This window comes from Lutra lutra, chromosome 11 (assembly GCF_902655055.1).
Source record: "Lutra lutra chromosome 11, mLutLut1.2, whole genome shotgun sequence".
In the NCBI taxonomy this organism is placed as follows: domain Eukaryota; kingdom Metazoa; phylum Chordata; class Mammalia; order Carnivora; family Mustelidae; genus Lutra; species Lutra lutra.
Genome location: NC_062288.1, coordinates 93,979,239 through 94,004,808, shown reverse-complemented (window position 1 = coordinate 94,004,808; position 25,570 = coordinate 93,979,239). Strand labels below are relative to the sequence as shown.

The 25,570-nt window shown below is 37.6% G+C and overlaps 1 protein-coding gene and 1 non-coding gene across 5 annotated transcripts in view; both read right to left on the bottom strand.

The window, feature by feature from the left end:
• The window catches only part of UBN2 (ubinuclein 2), a 96,105-nt gene that overhangs the window by 57,094 nt on the left and 13,441 nt on the right, over positions 1 to 25,570 (bottom strand). For all 4 annotated transcript variants that reach the window (XM_047694328.1, XM_047694325.1, XM_047694327.1 and 1 more), the window contains exons 3-5: positions 5,706 to 5,807; positions 1,316 to 1,453; positions 362 to 465 (exon numbers count right to left, since the gene is read on the bottom strand). In XM_047694328.1, coding sequence (XP_047550284.1) covers positions 362 to 465; positions 1,316 to 1,453; positions 5,706 to 5,807 — 344 coding nt within the window. The remainder of the gene's footprint in view (positions 1 to 361; positions 466 to 1,315; positions 1,454 to 5,705; positions 5,808 to 25,570) is intronic.
• LOC125081538 (U7 small nuclear RNA) lies at positions 16,531 to 16,590 on the bottom strand. The gene has a single exon (XR_007121735.1). It is a non-coding gene; the product is annotated as a U7 small nuclear RNA (small nuclear RNA).

Sequence of the window (25,570 nt, the reverse complement as noted above, 5' to 3'; positions counted from 1 at the left end):
ATAAGATTTCTTCAATGTACTTGTCTGTGTGTTTCCCCTTAAAGAACACTAGTAAGATTTAGTAAAGAATACATTCGCAAAAAAAACCCCAAAACCTAAGAAGATAAAACTTTCTACTTACTACATGTATACCAAATACATATAATATTATTATACCAAATACATATAAATATTATACCAAATACATATAAATATTATACCAAATACATATAAATATTATTAAATATAAGTTAATAGTCACTGACATTTATAAATAGAGTATTAAATTAGACCCAGCAAAGCTGAATGAATTAATGCTAAATATATCTTTCTAAAAGGGCAGCTGGTCATCTATGACCCTATGATGTTTAATTTTACATACCCCAATTGTTTGGGTACTTTTTTCCTTGGCTTCTTCTCCTTTTCCCCTTCCTCTTTCCGCTTCCGCTTCTTCATTTCAATGTCATCTTCTTTTATTTTGGGAATCTTCAAATGATAGAAGAATGTATCACTTATCTGAGTATCAATACTTTACTCTTTGATGGTATCAATATAGCATCCAGGGTAGTTTTCTCTCAAAGTTCAGTGTACATTAGGAGTGCTTGTAATAAATGCAGATTCTTGGGGTATATGAGCACTGCGTGGTTTTTAACAAACATTCTGGTCATTCTGGTACAAGTAAGTCCTTTGATCACACTTCAAGAAACACTTAACTAGGGGCGCCTGGGTGGCTAAGTGGGTTAAAGCCTCTGCCTTCGGCTCGGATCATGATCCCAGGGTCCTGGGATCGAGACCCACATCGGGCTCTTTGCTCAGCAGGGAGCCTGCTTCCTCCTCTCTCTCTGCCTGCCTCTCTGCCTACTTGTGATCTCTGTCAAATAAATAAATAAAATCTTTAAAAAAAAAACAAAAAAACACTTAACTAAGGACACTCTTCATTTCCTATAACAATGTATACATTCCATACAATTAGCTTTATAAAATACATCTTAGAAAAGGTAATAGCTTTTCACCATTTCTTTTTTTATTTTTTTTGTTTTTGCTTTTCATCATTTCTATACCGAGTCTTAACTTATCCTAGAAACTTACTCTTACCCCCCAAACAGCAGATTATAAGACCACATATGGAGAGAGAAGTTTTAAAAGAATACAATTTTCCTATTATGTAAGTATCAATTTCCCCTTATCTACATAATTTTACCTTAAAGCATGTAAATAACTACAGATTCATTAAACAATGGTTAGCATTTTATTTTTCCTTATATTCACAAGTAAATAAAAAAGTACACCCTATTAACCGAACACTCATTACTACTGCAATGCTGGATAAACTTACTTTGGGTGGCTTGTGCTTCTGGTTGTCTGTAATATCTTCTTCTTCAGTATCTGAAGCTTGGCGAAACTGCAGTGTGCCAGTGTTGATGTAAAAGCCTCCATATTTTGTCGTTAGAGAAGCAGGAACTAACTCGTCATACTGTATTAAAAAAAAAAAGGTCTCAGATACATCCTATTATTAATTCTATAAATGTATCAAAGAATCAATCACTATGTCAGCACCTTCCTTAAATCCTAACTACAAAACTGAATACAATGAGGATGTTTGTGGAATAAATTGAGAAAAAGTTAGTATATGAGATAAAAATGAGCCTGGATTACTCAGTATTTATAAATAATGGAAATTCTGGAATAACAACACAAATTCTATCATCTGCTGAGAAAAATTTAAAGGTCACTACTACTATTCTTAATGATAAATGATTCTTTTTTTGTTTTATAAATCTTTATTTATATATATTTTTAAAAGATTTTATTTATTTATTTGACAGAGAGAGAGATCACAAGTAGGCAGAGAGAGAGAGAGCGGGAAGCAGGCTCCCTGCTGAGCAGAGAGCCCAACGCAGGGCTCGATCCCAGAACCCTGAGATCATGACCTGAGCCGAAGGCAGAGGCTTAACCCACTGAGCCACCCAGGCACCCTACTTATGTATTTTTTTAAGTGAGCTCTACACCCAAAATGGGGCTCAAACTCACAACCCAGAGATTAAGGGTCACGTGCTCTATCTACCAGCCAAGCCAGCGAGGCACCCCGAGAACAAATGATTGTGATGAGAAATTCAAACAAGTTAAAACAGATGATTAAACATTCAGGCAAAGAATAAATTTCATCTCCCAACATATCAGTATATAATTTTATTCATAAGAAGATTTTAAAGAATAACAAAGTTACTTCTTGTGTCTTAGCTCTAAGGTATTAGGTGGAAATTTTTAAAATAAAAACAGCAGAGTATGTGTTTAAAAAAGAAGGAGAGGGGTGCCTGGGTGGCTCAGTGGTTTAAGCCTCTGCCTTCGGCTCAGGTCATGATCCCGGGGTCCTGGGATCGAGCCCTGCATCGGGCTCTCTGCTCAGCGGGGAGCCTGCTTCCCTTCCTCTCTCTCTGCCTGCTCTCTGCCTACTTGTGTTCTCTCTCTGTCAAATAAATAAAAAAAAAAAAAAAAAAAAAAAAAAAAAACTTAAAAAAAAAAAAAAAAAAAAAGAAGGAGAAAACGAACTGGCCAGTTCATTAAGCATACATTGTGAAGAGCCAGGTACTTGGCTTGAGCAAGAGATGAAAATTACCTAAACTAGACTGAAGGTTTGACCTAAAATATCACTTAAGCTGATGTCCTCTAAGCTTGGATTTTAAAGTTTATCACTTCTCACCTGATGAAAATGGACAAAAGCAAACATTAAATGAAGGTCAATCTTCACCAAATAATGGAGTCCTAGATAAGTAGTTCCTTTTTTCTGGTTGAGAAAGCAGTTTCTCAACCAGAAAAAAGGAACTACTTATCTAACAGAGCTACATACCTGCTACCTAAGGTCCCCAAAACTCTACTTACAGTCTCTTCATATTTTGTATTTTTAAGAAAGTCAGATTTTTAAGGAGAATCCTTTGCCATGGACAAGGAATATAGAGCATGTACTAGTTACTCTAAGAATCCTAAGGCTAAGTACAAAAATTTTGCTTTTAACTTGTATCCTTTTCAATTAAAGAGTGAATAGAAAAAGAAAGAATTTCCAGTTTAATCACATTGAATCAAAGAGAAATGAAGCAGGGGGGAAAAAGGAATGAAGTGCTTTCTTGTTGCTTCATTTGATGGGCTACTATAAAGATCCACGGGTAAAACCTTCAGAAAGAGTCCAGTACTATCTGTAAGCAAAAAAGTGATGTGAAGAGTAGAGAATTAAAAGTGAAATGACTCTGTAGTAATTATTTTCTGGAAATGTATAATTGCGACAAACATATCTATACTTTCCGCTTACACTGCTTTATAATTTACAATGCTTCTTCATATAAATTATTTCACTTGGTCTTCCTGATACCTTTGAGGCAAAAAAAGACAAGTATTATTCCCATTTTATAAGTGAAAACCAAATTTAGAGGTTAAGAACCTTGCCAGAATAATTTTTTAAAGCTTATAGTAGAGGCTCTGGCTGTATTTCAAACTATCCACTATTTCAAGCAGCTTTTCTGACAGGAAACACATTCATCACTACATTAAAGGGCAACATGGTGTTGTCCATATCTGTATGCTTCAGTGTTTTACTAAGCTTCCCCTATCGGAACACTCTTCAGGAGAACAAGCTTTTTATGCATATTTAATTTAGCCCTTTAAGTAGAATGCGTTAAGAGGCAATGGAATACTGAATTTGAAAATCAGAAGGCCTGGATTTAGATCCTTTGGCTATGAAAGGCAATTGTGACCCAAAGGAAATCATTTAACATCAATACTTTGGGGTTGTGTAACAGTGACAACATTACTTACTTCAGAAAGTTCTAGTGAAATTTAAAAGAAACAACCTAAATAAAAGTGTTATTCATGCCTGGTATTATAATTTATTAAATAATAAAGAAAAACATTTTCTTTCAGTCTTTACAGAATCTGGCAATATCAGTGAGACTAAAAATAATCTTCAAAAACATTTATTTTCAGGTATTTATAGCAGTAAGTAGTACATGATTCTGACAATTAATTAGAACCAGATTATTTTAACTCTCTATCAAATAATTACAAACAGTGAAAGCTTACTGGTAATACAATCAATGAAAAGAACAGAAAATCATTTGGTTGGATTATAATTGTCAGTCTGAATTATCTCATAAAAAGAACCCAATAACCTGTTAAAGATAACAATACAAAATTATTTGGCAAGTCAATAAACAGGCTGTATTCTAATTCAATTTCCTCTTACAAAACAGGAAACTACCTCGTCCTCTAAATGTCAACAATTAATTCTAAAATTTTTAAACAACTTATACCTACTAACTTTGTCCTTATTTTTTAAAGCAGTAGCTTTCAAATTTTCTTCACCACCACCCAAGAGGAAAATACACATCAAAACCCAGTGCATGCACACGCACATATACATATTAAAAAACTCACATAATCAACTATGATTTGCTATGATAGCTCCTATTCTAGTCTACTTCATTTTCATGAAAAATACTGGCCACACTCTCTATAAATTGATACATACTCCAATTATGGGTTGCAAAAGTCTGAAAAAACACTTTATTCAAATATTCCGACCATAGCAGAGAAAATTGGGTAATGTTAAAAGATCTGCTTAGAAATCCTTAGAAACCTAGTCAAGTCTAGAATCTATTAATTTTGACTTGTGTTTCATATCAAGGTCAAGACTCTTAAAAACATTCCATCCTTCAACCTACAAAAAGGTTTGTCAACTTTTCTGGTAACAAGACTTCTCTACCCCAAAGAGCATTGTCAGTATTTTACTCCTATAGACCGGGCTGTCTGGTATGGTGAACCAGTTTATGTCAGGACACTAAAATAACTCAGGAATATGATAGGGTACCCATGATGCCTCCTGCTGGAAGTTCTACCTATCACTTTCCTACCACTGAATGCCTTGTATTCATTTGTATAACCAAGCAGTGTAGTCACAGGAAAAAGAAATACTAATTTGTGGGTAGTATTATAATGCTTACCCTGGTGTCACTTTCTGTATATTCTAAGAAATCACTGTACAATGCAGAGGATACCATAAGTCCAGGGTTTAGATTATTCTAGTGCATTGAGAAGAATGTAAGAACATATACCTTACCTACTTCCAAACACAGTACGTCTACTTTCACTTGCTATGTGATCAATGGACTGCTACAATTCCTAAATGCTTTCCTAAATTCCTCTTCATTTTGTAAGAGAAAGAGGACTCCAGGGAAAAAGCTGTAGGGCTTGATCAAAACAGACAGCAATAAAAGCTGGCATTCAATCATCACCAGTGCAGAAAGGGTTGGCAGCAGCAACAAAATTGAAATACATTTTAAAGATGTCTGCCAGATTAACTTCAACCTAGTAGCTCTAATCTTCAAGTTCATAAGGTTCTTATCTCAAAGTCATTTGAAAATACACCTGCCCAAGTTTGGGAATATCAATAAAAATTCAAGAGGTAAATACCCTCGATCAATAAATCTCACTGCTAGAAATTTATCCTATACGTATATTTGCACTCTCTAATTAATCTTACATATTTACTCAAGTACACAAAGATAAACGTGCACAGATGCTCAACTGTTTGTAAGCACATAAAAGTGGAAACAATTTAGATGTACATCAACAAACGACTGGTTAGTAAAAACAAATACTGAACTATTTTGGTAACTTTATCCTTGACTTCTATCCCAAACAAAGAATTGCTGCTATATTAAAGATACATTACTCACAGCCTCTGAGTTATCAATAAATGGATCTGTCTCATCATAGCCAAAGCCTATATCAATTAAATCTTGAAGCCGATCCTTCCGGTGTTTACGGGGTTTCCCACCCTGCAAAAAACAGATATGTCAGACTGATATCAGTATTCATGCTGTTTCCATAAACTTAAAAAAATAACTGTCAGAAGAATTCCAAATAATTTCTATAGATAATCCCCCTCTCCAAGAGGTTGAATTTAATTCCCCCCCACACTCTGAATGTTAAATTGTGCTTAGGGATTTGCTCTCAAAGAGTAGAGTATGAAAGGGAGGGGGAAAAGTAACTTTATAATGAAACACCTGGCCAACATGACCTTGGCCAGGTAATCAAGTGCAACAACATCATGATAAACGTGTTGATAGCCATGTACCCTTGGTACGTTGCGATAAAAATGGCACCTTTGTGATCTTCTCACAAAAGACTACATGCCCAGGTAACCATGAGAAAATATCATACAAATTAACCATAAAAAAAAAACAATAGGCAGGGGCGCCTGGGTGACTCAGTGGGTTAAAGCCTCTGCCTTTGGCTAAGGTCATGATCTCAGGGTCCTGGGATCGAGCCCCACACCAGGTTCTCTGCTCAGCAGGGAGCCTGCTTCCTCCTCTCTGCCTACTTGTGATCTCTGTTTGTCAAATAAATAAATAAAATCTTAAAAAAAAAACCAAAACAGGCAAACTAAACTGAGGGACATTGCACAAATAACTGACCAGTATTCCTCAGCTTATAAGGATAATTAAAAACAAGGAGAAAGCTGATTAACTGTCACAGTCTAGGTGAATCCAAGGAGACATAAAAACTGAATGTGATACAGTATTCTGAAACAGATTCAATACCTAAAAAGGGCATTAGGGGTAAACCAGTAAAATCTAAATAAAACATGGGAGTTTAATTAATTGTAATATAACAATGTTGGTTTGTTAGCTGTAACAAATCTACTATATAAACCTAAGATATCATGGGAGAGAGTGGGTGAGAAATATATGGGAAGTCTCTGTATTATCTCTGTAACTCTTCTGTACAAACTACTCATAAATTTTTTTAAACTCCCAGAATTTACACATTAAACATAAAAGAAAATGAAACATGAGTACATGTGTATACATGAGTATATATATACTCATGAAACATGAGTACGTGGTATACATGAATAAGATCTGAAGTCTAGTTAACTGTATTGTGCCAATGTCAATTTCCTATTCTTGGTAACTACAGCTATGTAAGATATTGGGAGAAGCTGGGTGATTGGTACAAGGGGACCTCTCTGTATTATATGCACAACTTCACGTGAGTCTATATTCTCTTTAAATAAAAATATTTTAGGGGCACTCGGCTGGCTTAGTCAGTAGAACATGTGACTTAATCTCACGGTCATGGGTTCCAGATCCATACTGTGTGTAGATTACTTAAAAAAATAAATGAAAACTAAAAAAAATGTTTTTTAAAAAAGAAAAACAACAATTTAGGGTGCCTAGGTGGCTCGGTTGGTTACATGTCCAACTCCTGATCTTGGCTCAGGTGTTGATCTTACCATTGTGAGTTCAAACTCTCCACTGGGCTCCATGCTGGGCATGAAGCCCACTTAAAAAATAAATAAATAAGGGCAAATGGGTGGCTCAGTTGTTTAAAGTGTTTGACTCTTGCTTTTGGCTCAGGTCGTGATCTCACAGATCATGGAATTGAGCCCTGTGACGGGCTGCATGGTCGGAGGGGAGTCTGACAATTCTCTCCCTCTGCGCTTGTCACCCCTACTCTTTCTTTCTCTCTTTCTCTCTCTCTCAAATAAATAAGCAAACCTTTAAATAAATAAATATGTAAAATAAAGTAAAACAATAACAAAACAAAAAGAACCTGTTAGGGTACATTCCATTATTCATGTCCTACTTTTTTAAAAGATTTTATTTGAGAGATTGCAAGCAGGAGAGCACAAGCAGGGTGAGCAGCAAAGGGAGAGGGAGAAGCAGATTCCCCGCTGAGTAGGGAGCCCCACACAGGACTTGATCCCAGGACCCTGGGATCACGACTTGAGCTGAAGGCAGACACTTAACTGACTGAGCCACCCAGGCACCCCTATTCACGTCACAGTTTAAGAAGTCTTTACAATATTTACAAAGAACTCATTCTATCTTAGGTATAAATGTTACACGTAGGCTAAAAGTTATATATAAGCTTGCTATAAGTAGTTTAAGTGAGCAGGACTATTATTGTGGCACTACTAAAACAAGTGTTTAGTTCAATCTTTAAGACTTATTGTAGATATTCAAATATACTCACTTGAATTTAACTATACTTTCTAAGCATCTCCCTAACACCCCTTGACCCCTGACTTTTTTTTTTTAAGCACAGGAGTGGGCCATGGGGAAGAAGATGCTCAGAAAGAGAGAAAACAGTAGTAAGCTGTAAGGATTCTGCCTACCAACATGTCACCACGGAACCAGAGTGAGTCCACCAGAAAGCATGGGATGAAAGATGTGAATCTCTTACTCAGTTTCAATTCTCAGTGGTCTCTCTTCTAATGGTGAAAGATGGGTAAGTTGTGTGCAACACAGCCCTTAAATTAAAAACTGCTCTGGGCGCATGGATGGCTCAGTTGGTTAAGCGGCTGCCTTCAGCTCAGGTCATGATCCCAGGGTCCTGGGATCAAGCCCCACATCAGGTTCCCTGCTCAGAAGAGAGCCTTTTTCTCCCCCCTCTCTCTGCCTGCTGCTCTGCCTACTTGTGCTATCTCTCTGTCAAATAAATAAATCTTTAAAAAAAAAAAAAAAGAAAGAAAAAAAACTGCTCTATCTTCTTTCCATGGAAAGAAATAATCTGCTCCAGTGTTTGATGGAAAAAATGGTTATGCTGGACCTGCTGAGAGATGTCACCAACATGGTACCATCCCTTTCTTTTTTTTTTTTTTTAATTTTTTTTTTTAAGATTTTATTTATTTATTTGACAGACGGAGATCACAAGTAGGCAGAGAGAGAGATGAAGCAGGCTCCCTGCGGAGCAGACAGCCCAATGTGGGGCTTGATCCCAGGACCCTGGGATCATGACCTGGGCCGAAGGCAGAGGCTTTAACCCACTGAGCCACCGAGGCGCCCTGGTACCATCCCTTTCTCAATAATTTGTAAAAGTATTTCAGACTACATGTTACATTTGTGTTATATACAAATGTTAAAAAACCTAACCCCCATAAGCTATGACTTCATTGTATTCCTTCTGGGGGACAAAGCAACACTACATCATTATCACCAAGAAAGTCATTATGGTGTGAGATAAAGTAGTGGGTTCCCATATTTTTGATTTTATAAGTCAGGTACATTTCAAAAACAATTCTGAAGACTGACACAAGGTGACAACCCTTGTTTCATTTTGCTAAGTAAGGTCATTAAAGACATAAGCTCACAACAATAATCCTTCTTAAGAAATACTAGTTGGCAACCTTAAACATACAGACACATATGTAACATATGTACATATACACACATATACACAGCATGTGTATGCCTATACGCAACACACATAATAAATTCTTCTTATTTTTCCCATTTGCCAGGTCTGCAAACTGGAACCCTTACAACTAGGTTATAGAACTACCGTTAGAATCAGAAGTCAAAAAAACAAAACAAAAAACCTTCCAACAAAACCCAAAATCAGAAGTCAGGGGACAGAAAGAGGTATTTCTAGGATAGGAGTTATTCTGTTGAGAAAAGTCACATACAAGCAATTAAGTACATGAGGGACTGTTTCACCCAAAAACCAGAGGGTGAGCTTTAAAAAGAATATAAAAACCCAAAGATGCATAAACACTAATACAAAAATATCTTAGCACATGAAAAAATACAAAAACAAATGAAGAATACTAGCTCTGCCACATAGTAAATTTATTTAAAGTTATGGGAGTTAGCAACATGAAAAAAGCCATATGTGATAAACCCACAGCTAACATCATCCTCAACAGGAAGAACGGAGAGCTTTTCCCCTATAATCAGAAACAAGACAAGGAAATTCACACTCACCATTTTTATTCAACATAGTACTGGAAGTCCTAGCCACAGCAGTTAAGACAAGAAAAAGGAATAAAAGGCATCCAAACTGGTAAGGAAGATGTAAAACTTTCACTATTGTAGATGACATGATACTATATATAGAAAACTCTGAAGAAGGGGCTCCTGGGTGGCTCAGTGGGTTAAGCCTCTGCCTTCAGCTGGGGTCATGATCTCAGGGTCCTGGGGTCAAGCCCCTCATCAGGCTCTCTGCTCAGCGGGGAGCCTGCTTCTCCCTCTCTTTCCGCCTGCCTCTCTGCCTACTTGTGATCCCTCTCTCTGTCAAATAAATAAATAAAATCTTAAAAAAAAAAAGAAAAAAAGAAAAAGAAAACCCTGAAGACTACCAAAAAACTATTAGAACCGATAAACAAATTCAGTCAGATCTCAGGAAATAAAATCAACTTACAGAAATCTATTGCATTTCCTTTTTTTTGTTTCTTTTTAAAAAAAGATTTATTTATTTATTTGTGATAGAGAGAGAGTGAGAAAGAGGGCACAACTGGGGGGAGGGGCAAAGGGAGAGAATCTTCAAGCAGACTCCCCACTGAGCAAAGAGTCTGACAGGGGGCTTGATTTCATGACCCATGAAATCAACTGAAGTTGAAACCAAGAGTTGGACACTAAACCAAGTAAGTCACCCAGGCACCCCAATTCATTGCATTTCTATACACTAAAAATGAAGCAGCATGAAGAGAAATTAAGAGAACAGTCTCATTTACAATTGCACCAATAATAATAAAATACCAGAGAATAAACTTAACCAAGAAAGTGAAAGACTTGTACTCTGAAAACTATGAAACACTGATGAAAGAAATTGAAGATGACACAAATGGAAAGATAAACAATGGACTGGAAGAACAAATACTGTTAGAAGGTCGATACTACCCAAAACAATCTATAGATTTAATGTAAACCCTACCAAAACACCAACAGCATTTTTCACAGAACTAGAACAAATAATTCTAAAATTTGTACGAAGCCCAAAAGACCCCAAGGCAAACTTGAAAAAGAAAAACAAAGCTGGTGGTATCACAGTCCCAGATCTCAAGTTATATTACAAAGCTGTAGTGATCAAGACAGTATGGTACTGGCACAAAAACAGACACATAGATCAATGGAACAGGATAGAAAGTTCAGGGAAAAACCCCATTGTTATAAGGTCAATCTTCAACAAAGGAGGCAAGAATATACAGTAGGAAACAGTCTCTTCAACAAACAATTCTGGGAAAAGTCGACAGCAATATGCAAAAGAATGAAACTGGACCAATTTCTTATTCCACACACAAACACTCAAAATGGATTAAAGACCTTAGTGTTGAGATCTGAAACCATAAACATCTTAGAAGAGAGCACAGGCAATAATCTCTCTGACATGAGCCACTGCAGCATTTTTCTAGATGTGTCCCCTGAGGCAAGAAAAACAAAAGCAAAAACAAACTATCGGGATTACAACCAAATGAAAAGCTTCTGCACGACCAAGAAAACAACCAACAAAACCAAAAGACAACCTACTGAGTGGGAGAAGATATTTGCAAATGCCATACCCAGTAAGGGGTTACTATCCAAAATGTATGAAGAACTCATATACCCTGACACCAAAAAAACAAATAATCCAATTTAAAAATGGGCAAAAGACATGAACAGACATCTCTCCAATGAAGACATAGGGATGGCCAACAGACATGTGAAAAGATGCTCAACATCACGTATCTTCAGAGAAATGCAAATCAAAACCATAATGAGTTATAACTCACACCTGTCAGAATGGCTAAAATAAAAAACACGAGAAACAACAAGTGTTGGCAAGGGTGTGGAGAAAAAGGAACCCTTGTGCGCTGCTGGTGGGAATCCAAACTGGTACAGCCGCTCTGGAAAACAGTAGGGAGGTTCCTCAAAATATTAACAATAGGATTACCATTTGATGCAGTAATTCCACTACTGGGTATTTACCTGAAGAACATGAAAACTGTAATTCAAAAAGATATATGCACCCCTATGTTTGCTGCAGCATTATTTATAATAGCCAAATTATGGAAGCAGCCCAAGGGTCCATCAGTAGATGAATGGATAAAGAAGATGTAGTGTATACGTACGTGTGTACACACACACACACACACACACAGAGGGATATTATTCTCCCATAAAAAAGCATGAAATCTTGCCATTTGTAACAACATGGATGGATCTAGAGAGCAAAATGTTAAGTGAAATAAGTCAGAGAAAGACAAAAACCATATGATTTCACATGTATGTGAATTTAAGAAACAACAGAAATGAACAAAGGGGGAAAAAAAAGAGAGACAAACCAAAAAATAGACTTTTAACTACAGAGAACAAACAGATGGTTACCAGAGGAGAGTTGGGAGGGGTGTGAAATAGGTGAAGGGGGTTAAGAGTACACTTATCTTGATGAGCACTGAACAGTATACAGAATTATTGAATCATTATATTGTATACCTGAAACTAATGTAACACTATATAGTTAACTATACTGGAATTAAAATTTAAAAATTAAATTAAAAATAAGTTATGGGAGTTAAAATCATTATACCAAGAATATAAGGATAAACATAGATGCACAACAATGTTCAGAAACTTACCCTAGTATGGAAGAATTTAACATGAGAAAGGAAACATTACAACTCAGTGGAGAGTAATTAATAGATCAAATAAATGTGTAATTAAAGATACTTATATCATCTAACAAATTATAAACTTTTTAAATTCTGGTAAAATGGAGAAGAAACAGGGCTGCTCAAGTACTGCTAGTAACATTATACCAGAAACTCTTCTGGAAAGCAATCTGAAAGGATCTGCCAAGAATTCTGCGATACTCTCACATGTTTTTCTTTTGCTTCTTTACTTTCCAAACTTCCTATGAAGTACTAATGACATAATGGAAATATACTAAAATAATTTTTAAAACCTTTTACCTTATTTGACCCGATTAATTCTATGTAAGCTTATTTTGAACCACTACTTAGATCCAAGAATATTTGTTAAGAACTAATGCTACAGAAAGTCCTATGCTGGGGTGCCTGGCTGGCTTAGCCAGAAGAGTATGTGGCTCTTGATCTTGGGGCCATGAGTTCGAGCATCACGCTGGGTATAGAGATTACTTAAATAACTAAAATTAAAAGAAAAAAAGTATTATATTAAATATCAGAAAGTATTTAAATTTAAGATAAAAAGATGTAGGGAAGTAAACTGTAAGAGACTCTTAACGACAGAGAACAAACTGCAGGTTGATGGAGGGAGGTGGGTAGGAGGCAGGCTAAAGGGTGATGGGCATTAAGGAGGGAACTGGTAATGAGCACTGGATGTAGTATGTAAATGATGAATTACTATATTCTACTACTGAAATCAATATTACTCTATATGTTAACTAATGAGAATTCAAATTTGAAAAATAAAAATAAAATAAAATATCGTATATCGATAGAAAAAAGAATTCAAATTTAAGTATGAAATTCCCATCCTGAAGAAACTTAAAACAAGACAACCTACTCAACAAATTAACTAAGTGCCTACCAAATGCCATTCTTCATGGATTTTATAGTATTGCAGACAGGAGAAAGATTAAACAAATAATTACAGTAATGATAAATAGTAGAAAGGAAAATATAGCTAGTACTAGATCTTTTTAACAGAGGACTTAACCAAGGCTTTCCTGAGATGCTGATGCCCAGATAAAGATGAACGGAAGTAATCACTTACGGAAGCCACTGAATGGATTAGAACAGCAAAGTAACCTGACAAGATCTGCGCTTGACAAAATCACTCCCGCTGTTGTGGTGGGGAATGAACACAGACAGGAAGGAAATCAGTAAGGCAGGGAAAAGATTCAAGAGATTTGCAAGAAAGTCCTAAGTTACTGGGGGGTTTAAAAGTATATTTAAGTACCAGTGATGATGATGATGATGATGATGCCGCCAGCTACTACTCACTGAGTGCTAACTTTGCATTAGCACCTTTTTTTTTTTTTAAAAGATTTTATTTATTTATTTATTTGAGAGAGAGAGAGGGCAAGAAAGAATGCGGGGAGAGGGAGAAGGAGGCTCCCTGCTGAGCCAGGAGCCCAAACTGAGGCTTGATCCCAGGACTCTGTGATCATGATCTGAGCTGAAGGCAAATGCTTAACCAACTGAGCCACCTAAGTGCCCCGCATTAGCACCTATTCTAAGTGTAACTACCTATTATTTCATATTTGGCAAATGGGAAAAGCTAAAGCTTAGAAAGGGCAAATAACCCAAGACCATAGGGAAAGTAACTGAGCCGATCTTCAAGCTCATGACTATCTGACTTCAAAGTGTCATTCTACTAAAAGTTCTACAAAAGAAGGGTGCTTGTGTGGTTCAGTCGGTTGAGCGTCGGACTCTTGATTTTGACTCAAGCCATCATCTCAGGGTGGTGGGATCGAGCACCAAGCAGGGGGCTCTGCAGTCAACGGGGAGTCTGCTTGAGATTCTCCTTCTGTTCCTCACCCCCACTCGCACTTGTTCTCTCTAAATAAATCTTTTTTTTTTTTTTAAGTTCTATAAGAGAAGTTACAGCATCCCTGGGGTCATTTTCCCACTTGGAGACACCTGAACTCAATACCAAAAACTGAAACTGGTGTCCCCACTATCAGTCACCTCCCAATTAGCTTCTCCCACTTGACATTCCCACTTTATTCATCCTATTTTTCTGCCTTACAACTCCACTATTAGCTAAAATTTAAAAAGACTGATGATACCAAATGTTAACAAGGATGTGGAGCTAATAAGCTCTCCTACATGGCTGGTGCATAATGGAAATAGCCATTCCGGAAAACAGTTTGGCAGTTTCTTAAAACTTAAACATACACTTCCCATATGACCTAACAATTCCACTCTTATTATTTAGTCAAGAAAAATGACAACATATGTTCACACAAGACCTGTATGCTTATGTTCGGAGCACCTTTATTCATAGCACCCAAGAACTAGAAACAACCCAATACCCATCATCCAGTGAACGGATAAACCGTGCCACATCCATTTAAAAGGATTACTACGCAGCAATACAAGGGAAGGAACTGCTGGTAACATGCAACACGAGGCTGAATTCATGCTAAGTGTAAGGGGCCAGGCACAAAAGACTTTAAGATTCACATTTTTAGAAAACTCTGGAAACGGCAAAACGAAAACAAAAAACCTATACAGACAACGAAGGAGATCTAAGATTGCCAAGGACCAGGGCTAGAGGGAGAGAACTATTTGTAGAGAGGTAAAAGGGAACCTTACGGGAAGATGAAATCGTACTACATGTTTGTAGTAGTGGTTATACAACTGTCATTTGTCAAAATCCATAAAACTATACAATTAAAATGAATTAATTGTATGTACTTAAATTATCTTCCATAGTTCTGATTCTTAGAACCCCTCAAAATGATTTCTACTTCAACTCTCTCCCCACAAACCTTTGTTCACGTAAACATTCACATCTACAATTTCCTTTCCTTTCCATCTGTCATTGCTATGTCAGCCATTGTTTTTCACTTAAATGCAATGAATGCCTTAATCAGCCTCTCTTCCTTCATTTATCCTAACTTATCCTGCATAATATAGTCATAAAATACCAGTTCCTCAAAATGCTTCAGAAGCATCTCAGCTACTAGAAAATAAATCCAACACACTTAATATGGCATTAATTAAATGCCTTCTACATACTGATTTAAACTACCTTTCCAACTTTTTCTTACAATTTTCCAACTTGAACACTTTGATCCATTCAATCTCTCTGTCCATTCTCCTCGTAAACACACTTAAGCTTATCTTTCCTCTGCCTTCCCCTTACTGTGAATAATTTCTTACTCCTCTTTGAATTCTCCCACTTTTCCTAGCTAGTAAGTTTTAAACTTTTTCTCCTTGATGCTTTCTACTTAAAATCAAAATGATGTTTTTCTGCTCTTCTAACATATTTTTTTTCTGGGCATAGCTAGCTGCCTGTAAGACTTACCTAGGGAAAACTAAAATGCAAACAGGTTCTTTCGGAATGGGCACCATCACACATATGCAGAAGTATAAATAACTTAATGCATAACTAGAAAGATTCAGGAACATTTAAGTCTAATCAAGGTGATCAGCAGTTACCACTGGAAAGTGTAGCTGTTATTAACAGTTATGAGTCCATAATCTAGTATATGCAATAAAATGGCTAATTAAGTAAATGTGAATCAATGATAGTAAACAAAATGACTAAAGTTTCACTTAATAGTAACAGTATTAATCTCAATAATAATTCTTTCCAAAAAGGATCTTACGGGTCTAAGATCTTTACCAAGCACCCTATCAATTATAGCATCATAACAATAATGAAGGTATAAATTACATATACTATGACACATGCATTCAACGTTAATAGCCATTTAAAAATAAGGTGGAAGAGGAATATTCAATAATACAGAAGGCAACAAAAGCAGATTACCAAATGCTATGTACAGTTAGCCTAGACACAGAAAAGGTAATATTCAATAAGCATTTGACAGTGTCCGACTTAACTGGTAATTGTGGAGATGATATTAAAATAATAAGATCTTGCTTTTTTAATTCTCAAACAGAAGGATCTCATTTATGAGAAAGACAACACAGCAATATATGCCTATAGATGTATATAAAATGCTCAATGAATTCTAACAAGCAGATCACCATGGTTATTACCAATAGGGAAGGGGATATAACTGGAGGCAGTGGTAAAGGAAGATGTTGGCTTAATATGTATTATTTGGATTTTTTTCCCCTTTGGTTCAGGAAACCAACTGGAAACCTCCTGGACAAACTATAAAAGAGCTGTAACACTTTGAATTCATTTTTAATAACAGGAATGTATCCATGTATTACTGGGATGTTTAAAAATAATTTTTTTAAGTTCAAGAGAGCACATCTGTAAGCATACAATCTTTTTTTTTTTTTTAAGATTTTATTTATTTATTTGACAGAGAGAGATCACAAGTAGACAGAGAGGCAGGCAGAGAGAGAGAGAGAGAGGGAAGCAGACTCCCCGCCGAGCAGAGAGCCCAATGCGGGACTCGATCCCAGGACCCTGAGATCATGACCTGAGCCGAAGGCAGCGGCTTAACCCACTGAGCCACCCAGGCGCCCCGCATACAATCATTTTTAAAAACCCTGAAAGGATACACATCCAACCATTAACAGTGGTTAACGGCTGGCAGTGGGATTACAAATGATTAGGTGATTTTTATTTTCTTCCATTTATCTGTATTGATATATTCTTCTACAGTGAACAAAATCTTTGAAATATGTAAATCCTTACATACATCTATCTCTAGGAAAATAAACTCCAACAGTGATTATTATCTCTGAGGACACAACTGGTTAGCTGGGAGTCAGGAACAGGAGGGAGATTTACTTCACGTCATATTCCCTCTGTACCTTTTGAGTTGTTGTTAAGTACATGTACTACCTATTCAAGGATTTTATTTTCTTAGGTCTGGATCACCAAATGTTCAATACCATTTGGGTTTTCACTCCCAAAGAGGTTCTGTTTCCTAGACCCATGTTGGGGATTTACTAGTCCCTACTCCAAATTAGGTTCTGCTTCCTAGTCCAATGGTGGGGAAAGAGATTTGGACAAGCTGTACTTGACACACTCATTCCTGAGTAGCTCGTTCTTAATTTCCTCCCCAAGAGCCAGGGTTAAATAGCCTTTCCTCTACCTATCAATGGCTTTCTGCCAAAGCATTTACTGTCAGGCACATTACAGTCCTTTCTTTCCTCACAGAGGCCAGAAGAGTAGAGTTTTCTGGCCTCAATTTACTTCTCCTCATCTCCTGGCTGCCTTGGAAACACTTCTCCCTTGGCTCGCTCTTTCTGCCACACCTCCTCTTTTCTATTCTCCACCCTCTAGCTCCCCAATTATGCTCAAGTCCAGTGATATGCAAATGGTATGAACTAGAACCAGACGCTGGAGAGTTGCCCTAAAGACTATTCACAAATACTAAAATTTCACCTAAAGGAACTCAAGATAGACTGGCAAAGGATCGTATTAGAGTGTCCTCCCCACTAGGCCTGTTTTGAACTGGTCTCTTTCCCAGCAGCCTTAGCAAGGAGACTGCCTGCAATAGAATCACAGTCTTATTTGATAAATTCCCTGGACCATTGCAGTTGTTGATGTTCCATAGTTTACACGATAAATGCCTCTGATAAAAACACAAAGCTTATTTTCCAAATTAAAAAAGAAAACCTTGAGTTTTGCTACACCTAAAACAAAGAACCCCCTTTAAATCTATTCCCCTAGGGTACTGGTTTACTATGACTCAAAAGAAAATGACTTACTGACTCATTAGTACCTGTTTAACCTGATAATCAGTGTTTCAAGCCAATGCTGCCGGATTACACTATAACACTAAGCTGGAAAACAAACAAGGGGCACCTGAGTGGTTCAATCAGTTGGACATCCGACTCTTGGTTTTGGCTCAGGTCATGATTTCATGGGTTGTTAGACTGAGCCCCCCTCGCCCTGTGCTCATTAGAGTCCACTTGAATATTCTTTCCTTCTCCCCACCTACTGCTCTCTCTCTCTCTAAAATAAATAAATCAATCTAGAAAGGAAGAGAGAAGGAGAGAAAGAAAAACAAGATGTTCCTAGTACAGGACACCCCCTCCCCCAGCAGATGCCTCCAGGTAATAAGAAATCTAACTAATAAGCAATGTTCATTGATCACCTATGGAAGACAGGGGAAACATGATACTGAATGCTAAGACTCCAGTCCTATAACTGAGAAGAAAACATCTCCTGGTCATCAAGATTCCTTATTTGTCCCAGCCCAGTCACAACCTTATCCTCCACTTCTGTTGATTTCCTTAACCTACTGATGGAAAAGAGGACAAATTTAAGTCCGTGAAAAGAGAGCCAAGAGCTGACTTAACAGCACAGATAAAGAATAAACAGATTTCTTTAATCACCCCTTAGGATATAGGGCCTTCCTTCCAAATACTCTAAAACTGCTGATTCTTGATTGTTCCTAATGGATTTAAGGAAGTTGAAGAGAATTTGTTCAACTCAAAGAGGGCAAGGAACTGAAAGGGCATGTCATGGCAAGCGATTACAACTGGTAACTGCAAAAGAGAAAGCTATGACTTAAGAATTTTTCCCTGTGCTATATTTAAGAAACCCCAACCTCAGTTTGTTTGAAAAGATCATGATGTTTTTGCTGAATGTGTAGTATCACACTATATATAGTAATGTAGTTGCCCTATAAAAGCTAAGTACACTGGTACTTGTGCTTCATAAGTAGAATTTACTTTGTGGTGGTGTTAACAAGTATTTATCCAACCTGTTTTACTCAAAGTCCTACCATGTTGATCTTTATGGACCAGACCTAATGTAAGGCCAAAACATACAGAGGAAAACCAGCCAAGGAAGTTCCCAAGGAAGCACTAACCCCTCACCAACTGTAGATGATCATCTAATATGAGTAACCAGAGAATTCTTAAACCTCCCAGGAAGAGTGCATAAATGTTTTCTCACATCCACTTGTGCCAGTCTCAGATTTGAGGACACTTTTTTTTTTTTTAAAGATTTTATTTATTTATTTGACAGAGAGAAATCACAAGTAGGCAGAGAGGCAGGCGGAGAGAGAGGAGGAAGCAGGCTTCCTGCTGAGCAGAAAGCCTGATGCGGGGCTCGAACCCAGGACCTAGGATCATGACCTGAGCCGAAGGCAGCGGCTTAACCCACTGAGCCACCCAGGCGCCCCTTGAGGACACTTTTTAAACAACCCAGAATTATTTCAAGTGTAAAAGCATATTTCCTTTCCACTCAATTGAGTAGTATTTACTTTGAAGAAGTCACTCATTGGAAATTATCAGTTATTCCAAATATTGCTATTTTCTTATTGTAATATTATTTACAGTGACCAAATTATGGAAGAAACCCAAGTGTCCATCAGTAGATGAATGAATAAAGATGATGTGGTGTATGTGTACACACACACACACACACACACACACACACACAGGAATATTACTTAGCCATAAAAAAGAATGAAATCTTGCCATTTGGGACAACATGGATGGATCTAGAGGACATAATGCTAAAGTCAGTTGGAGAAAGACAAATACTGTATGATTTCACTCATATGTGGAATTTAAGAAACAAAAGAAATGAACAAAGGAAAAAAGAGGCAAACCAAGAGATTCTTAACCATAAAAGAACAAACTAATAATTACCAGAGTGGGGGGTGGGGGGGTAGGGGGGATGGGTGAAACAGGTGAAGGAGATTAAGAGCACACTTATCAAAATGAGCACCCAGTAAAGTACAGAATTGTCGAATCACTTTTTGTGCATCTGAAACTAACATAACACTGTCTGTTAATTACACTGGAAATAAAATAAAATTAAAAGATATCACCATTCTTTAAAACATATCAGGACAAAATCAATTTTAAAAGCCGTACAACAAGAAAATCAACTTTTATAAATATACTTTGTTTCTGATTTAAAACAGTATTAACTCCATTTGAATTGTTTTATTTAGAAGACTGCTCAGAATTACTTTATACTATCAAATATACTTTTAACCCTCTCTTTTAAAATAAATATGAAGCTATTAGGGCCCTAAGAGTTTAAAATCACATAGAATTAAGCATTAAATGTGGTATTCAAAGTCTATATGGTAAAGCAAGTGAATTTTAAAGTCATAATATGATTTCATAAATGCTAATAAATGCTTGGCAGAACACATGTCTCCCTATACCATAGGTCATTCAGATTCAAATAGTCTTAGCTGAGCCACTGCTAGGCACCAGATACTATGCTAAGCACTTTCATTGAGATTACTGAATTTAAATCCAATTCCAGAATAGCATGATGTTTCAAGATGGCTGGGGTAACAGTGAGAAAAATCAGTAAAAAAAAATCTTCCATCCACCACAGGTTACCCTATGCCCTAGAAGGCTGAGAACAAGTGTGAACAGCTTTTTTGAGCTCTGGTATATACGGCCTCAGAAAAAAAGGGTACACAACCTAGAAATAACCTAAAAACTGAGCTGGAAATTCAGGATATCCAGGAAAGCAGGATATTTAGCCTAAACACTTGGGAGTCTTAAAATTACCAATGAGGAAAAGAACACAAGCTTCTATAAACTGTATCCTGCTTCCTTCCTACAGTAACCAACAAGAAAAATTTGGAGCCTATGGAGAAGTGTCCAAAGTTGGACTTAGTTCTGTAATAAGATTTATGTACCAAAACCAATTTAGTATACTCTAGGTAAAATTAAGTACCAAATAGTTACATTGCTCTTTTCCCAAGAAAAAATGTAGCAACTGATGGTGAACATGCACTGTCACATTACCTGAACAGTAACATAAGAGGAAACAAGACACAGGCAGTAAAAACAGTACAGGATAGAGGGGAGAAAAAAAAAAGTTCGATACAGGGTGCTATTTTTAATAATTTCTATTACTGCATTTCAACTACCAGGACTGTCTCAATCCTTACCCCCATACAACTACTGCAAGAGAAAGGACATGTCCTAAGCTCCACGGTTCTCCTTCCTTCTACGGCAAGTGGAGGCTATTCAACTTCACACACCTCCTCTCCAGCACAAGCAATGGCTACACATACTCGAGACCACAAGAAGCCCATAAAATGGCCTCCTAGCCCTCCAACAAACCACTCATTTCATTGCTAACATCACTTATAGACTCAGGCTCCCCTCTGTGCACCTTATCTGTCCCGGTATCTGGAAACCCCCAATGGAGTTTAACTTGCTCATTCTCTGAAACTTCCTGCAAATGCATTCTCCTCCACAATGGAAATGGCATGCCCTCCCACTTGGACCAACCACTCTGCTCACAGAAGAGAACGGCACAGGGAGGAGTCAAGATGGCGGAGAAGTAGCAGGCTGAGACTACATCAGGTAGCAGGAGATCAGCTAGATAGCTTATCAATCCACTGCAAACACCTACAAATACAACAAGAGATCAAAGAGAAGAAGAAAAGCAATTCTAGAAACAGAAAATCGACCGCTTTCTGAAAGGTAGGACCAGCAGAAAAGTGAATCCAAAGCGACGGGAAAATAGACCGTGGGGGGAGGGGTCGGCTCGTGGCAAGCGGTGGAGCAATGGAGCACAAAATCAGGACTTTTAAAAGTCTGCTCCACTGAGGGATGTAGCTCCAGAGGCTAAACCGGGGTGAAGCCCACACGGGGCCAGCGTGGCCCTAGCTCCCGCAGGGTCACAGAAGGATGGGGGTGTCTGAGTGTCGCAGAGCTCGCAGGTATTAGAACGGGGAAGCCGGCTACAGAGACAGAGCCGAAGAGTGAGCTCTCAACTCGGGGTTACCTTGAACCGGTCGCAGGCTAGGTCAGCTCGGAGCGCGGCCGGAGGCCAGGGAGATGGGAGTGATTGGGCGCTGTTCTCTGAGGGCGCACTGAGGAGTGGGGCCCCGAGCTCTCAGCTCCTGCGGACTGGAGACAGGGAGGCTGCCATCTTCATTCCCGCCCTCCGGAACTCTACGGAAAGCGCTCAGGGGACAAAAGCTCCCCAAAGCGAACCCGAGCAGATTACTTAGCCCGGGCCCTGGTAAGGGCGGTGATATTCCGATTCGGGCAAGACACTTGAGAATCACTACAACAGGCCCCTCCCCCAGAAGATCAACAAGAAATCCAGCCAAGACAAAGTTCACCTACCAAGGAGAACAGCAGAATTCCAGTGGAGGAGAAAGCAAAGCACGGAACTCATGGCTTTCTCCCCATGATTCTTTAGTCTTGCGGTTAATTTAAATTTAAAAAAATTTTTTTTTCTTCTGCTTAATTTTTTTTTAACTTTTACCCTTTTCTAACATTTTTTAACCAGTTTATCTAATATATATATATTTTTTCTTGTTTTTTATATTTTTTCTTTATCTGTTTTCTTCTTTTAATTTTTTTTTTCCCTGAACTTCTTTTTATCCCCTTCCTCCCTCCCACGATTTGGGGTCTCTTCTGATTTGGTTAAAGTGCATTTTCCTGGGGTCTTTGCCACCCTTTCAGTATTTTATTTGCTCCTTCATATACTCTTATCTGGACAAAATGACAAGGCAGAAAAACTCACCACAAAAAAAAGAACAAGAGGCAGTACCGAAGGCTAGGGACCTAATCAATACAGACATAGGTAATATGTCAGATAAAGAGTTAAGAATGACGATTCTCAAGGTTCTAGCCAGGCTCGAAAAAGGTATGGAAGATATTAGAGAAACCCTCTCGGGAGAAATAAAAGCCATTTCTGGAGAAATAAAAGAAATAAAATCTAACCAAGTTGAAATTACAAAAGCTATTAATGAGGTGCAATAAAAAATGGAGGCTCTAACTGCTAGGATAAATGAGGCAGAAGAAAGAATTAGTGATATAGAAGACCAAATGACAGAGAATAAAGAAGCTGAGCAAAAGAGGGACAAACAGCTACTGGACCACGAGGGGAGAATTCGAGAGATAGGTGACACCATAAGACGAAACAACATTAGAATAATTGGGATTCCAGAAGAAGAAGAAAAAGAGAGGGGAGCAGAAGGTATATTGGAGAGAATTATTGGAGAGAATTTCCCCAATATGGCAAAGGGCACAAGCATCAAAATCCAGGAGGTGCAGAGAACCCCCCTCAAAATCGACAAGAATAGATCCACACCCCGTTACCTAATAGTAAAATTTACAAGTCTTAGCGACAAAGAGAAAAATCCTAAAAGCAGCCCGGGAAACAAGTCTGGAATATACAATGGTAAAAATATTAGATTGGCAGCAGACTTATCCACAGAGACCTGGCAGGCCAGAAAGAGCTGGCATGATATATTCAGAGCACTAAATGAGAAAAACATGCAGCCAAGAATACTATATCCAGCTAGGCTATCATTGAAGATAGAAGGAGAGATAAAAAGCTTCCAGGACAAACAAAAACTGAAAGAATTTGCAAACACCAAACCAGCTCTACAGGAAATATTGAAAGGGGTCCTCTAAGCAAAGAGAGAGCCTAAAAGTAGTAAATCAGAAAGGAACAGAGACAATATACAGTAACAGTCACCTTACAGGCAATACAATGGCACTAAATTCACATCTCTCAATAGTTACCCTGAATGTTAATGGACTAAATTCTCCAATCAAAAGACAGAGTATCAGAATGGATAAAAAAACAAAACCCATCAATATGTGCCTACAAGAAACTCATTTTAGACCCAAAGATACCAGATTTAAAGTGAGGGGGTGGAAAACAATTTACCATGCTAATGGACATAGAAGAAAGCTGGGGTGGCAATCCTTATATCAGATCAATTAGATTTTAAGCCAAAGACTAAAATAAGAGATGAGGAAGGACACTATATCATACTCAAAGGATCTGTCCAACAAGAAGTTCTAACAATTTTAAATATCTATGCCCCTAACGTGGGAGCAGCCAACTATATAAACCAATTAATAACAAAATCAAAGAAACACACTGACAATAATACAATAATAGTAGGGGATTTTAATACTCCCCTCACTGAAATGGACAGATCATCCAAGCAAAAGATCAACAAGGAAATAAAGGCCTTAAATGACACACTGGACCAGATGGACATCACAGATATATTCAGAACATTTCATCCCAAAGCAACAGAATACATTCTTCTCCGGTGCACATGGAACATTCTCTAGAAGAGATCACATCCTGGGTCCTAAATCAGGTCTCAACCGGTATCAAAAGATTGGGATCATTCCCTGCATATTTTCAGACCACAATGCTCTGAAGCTAGAACTAATCACAAGAGGAAATTTGTAAAGAACACAAATACATGGAGACTAAACAGCATCCTTCTAAAGAATGAATGGGTCAACCAGAAAATTAAAGAAGAATTGAAAAAATTCATGGAAACAAATGATAATGAAAACACAACGGTTCAAAATCTGTGAGACACAGCAAAGGCAGTCCTGAGAGGAAAATATATAGCGGTACAAGCCTTTCTCAAGAAACAAGAAAGGTCTCAAATACACAACCTAACCCTGCACCTAAAGGAGCTGGAGAAAGAACAAGAAAGAAAGCCTAAACCCAGCAGGAGAAGAGAAATCATAAAGATCAGAGCAGAAATCAATGAAATAGAAACCAAAAAAAAAAACAATAGAACAAATCAACGAAACTAGGAGTTGGTTCTTTGAAAGAATTAATAAGATTGATAAACCCCTGGCCAGATTTATCAAAAAGAAAAGAGAAAGGACCCAAATAAATAAAATCATGAATGAAAGAGGAGAGATCACAACTAACACCAAAGAAATACAAACAATTATAAGAACATACTATGAGCAACTCTATGCAAATAAATTTGACAATCTGGAAGAAATGGATGCATTTCTAGAGACATATAAACTACCACAACTGAACCAGGAAGAAATAGAAAACCTGAACAGACCCATAACCAGTAAGGAGATTGAAACAGTCATCAAAAATCTCCAAACAAACAAAAGCCCAGGGCCAGATGGCTTCCCAGGGGAATTCCACCAAACTTTTAAAGAAGAACTAATTCCTATTCTCCTGAAACTGTTCCAAAAAATAGAAATGGAAGGAAATCTTCCAAACTCATTTTATGAAGCCAGCATCACCTTGATCCCAAAACCAGAAAAGGATCCCATCAAAAAAGAGAATTACAGACCAATATCCTTAATGAACACAGATGCGAAAATTCTCACCAAAATACTAGCCAATAGGATTCAACAGTACATTAAAAGGATTATTCACCACGACCAAGTGGGATTTATTCCAGGGCTGCAAGGTTGGTTCAACATCCGCAAATCAATCAATGTGCTACAACACAT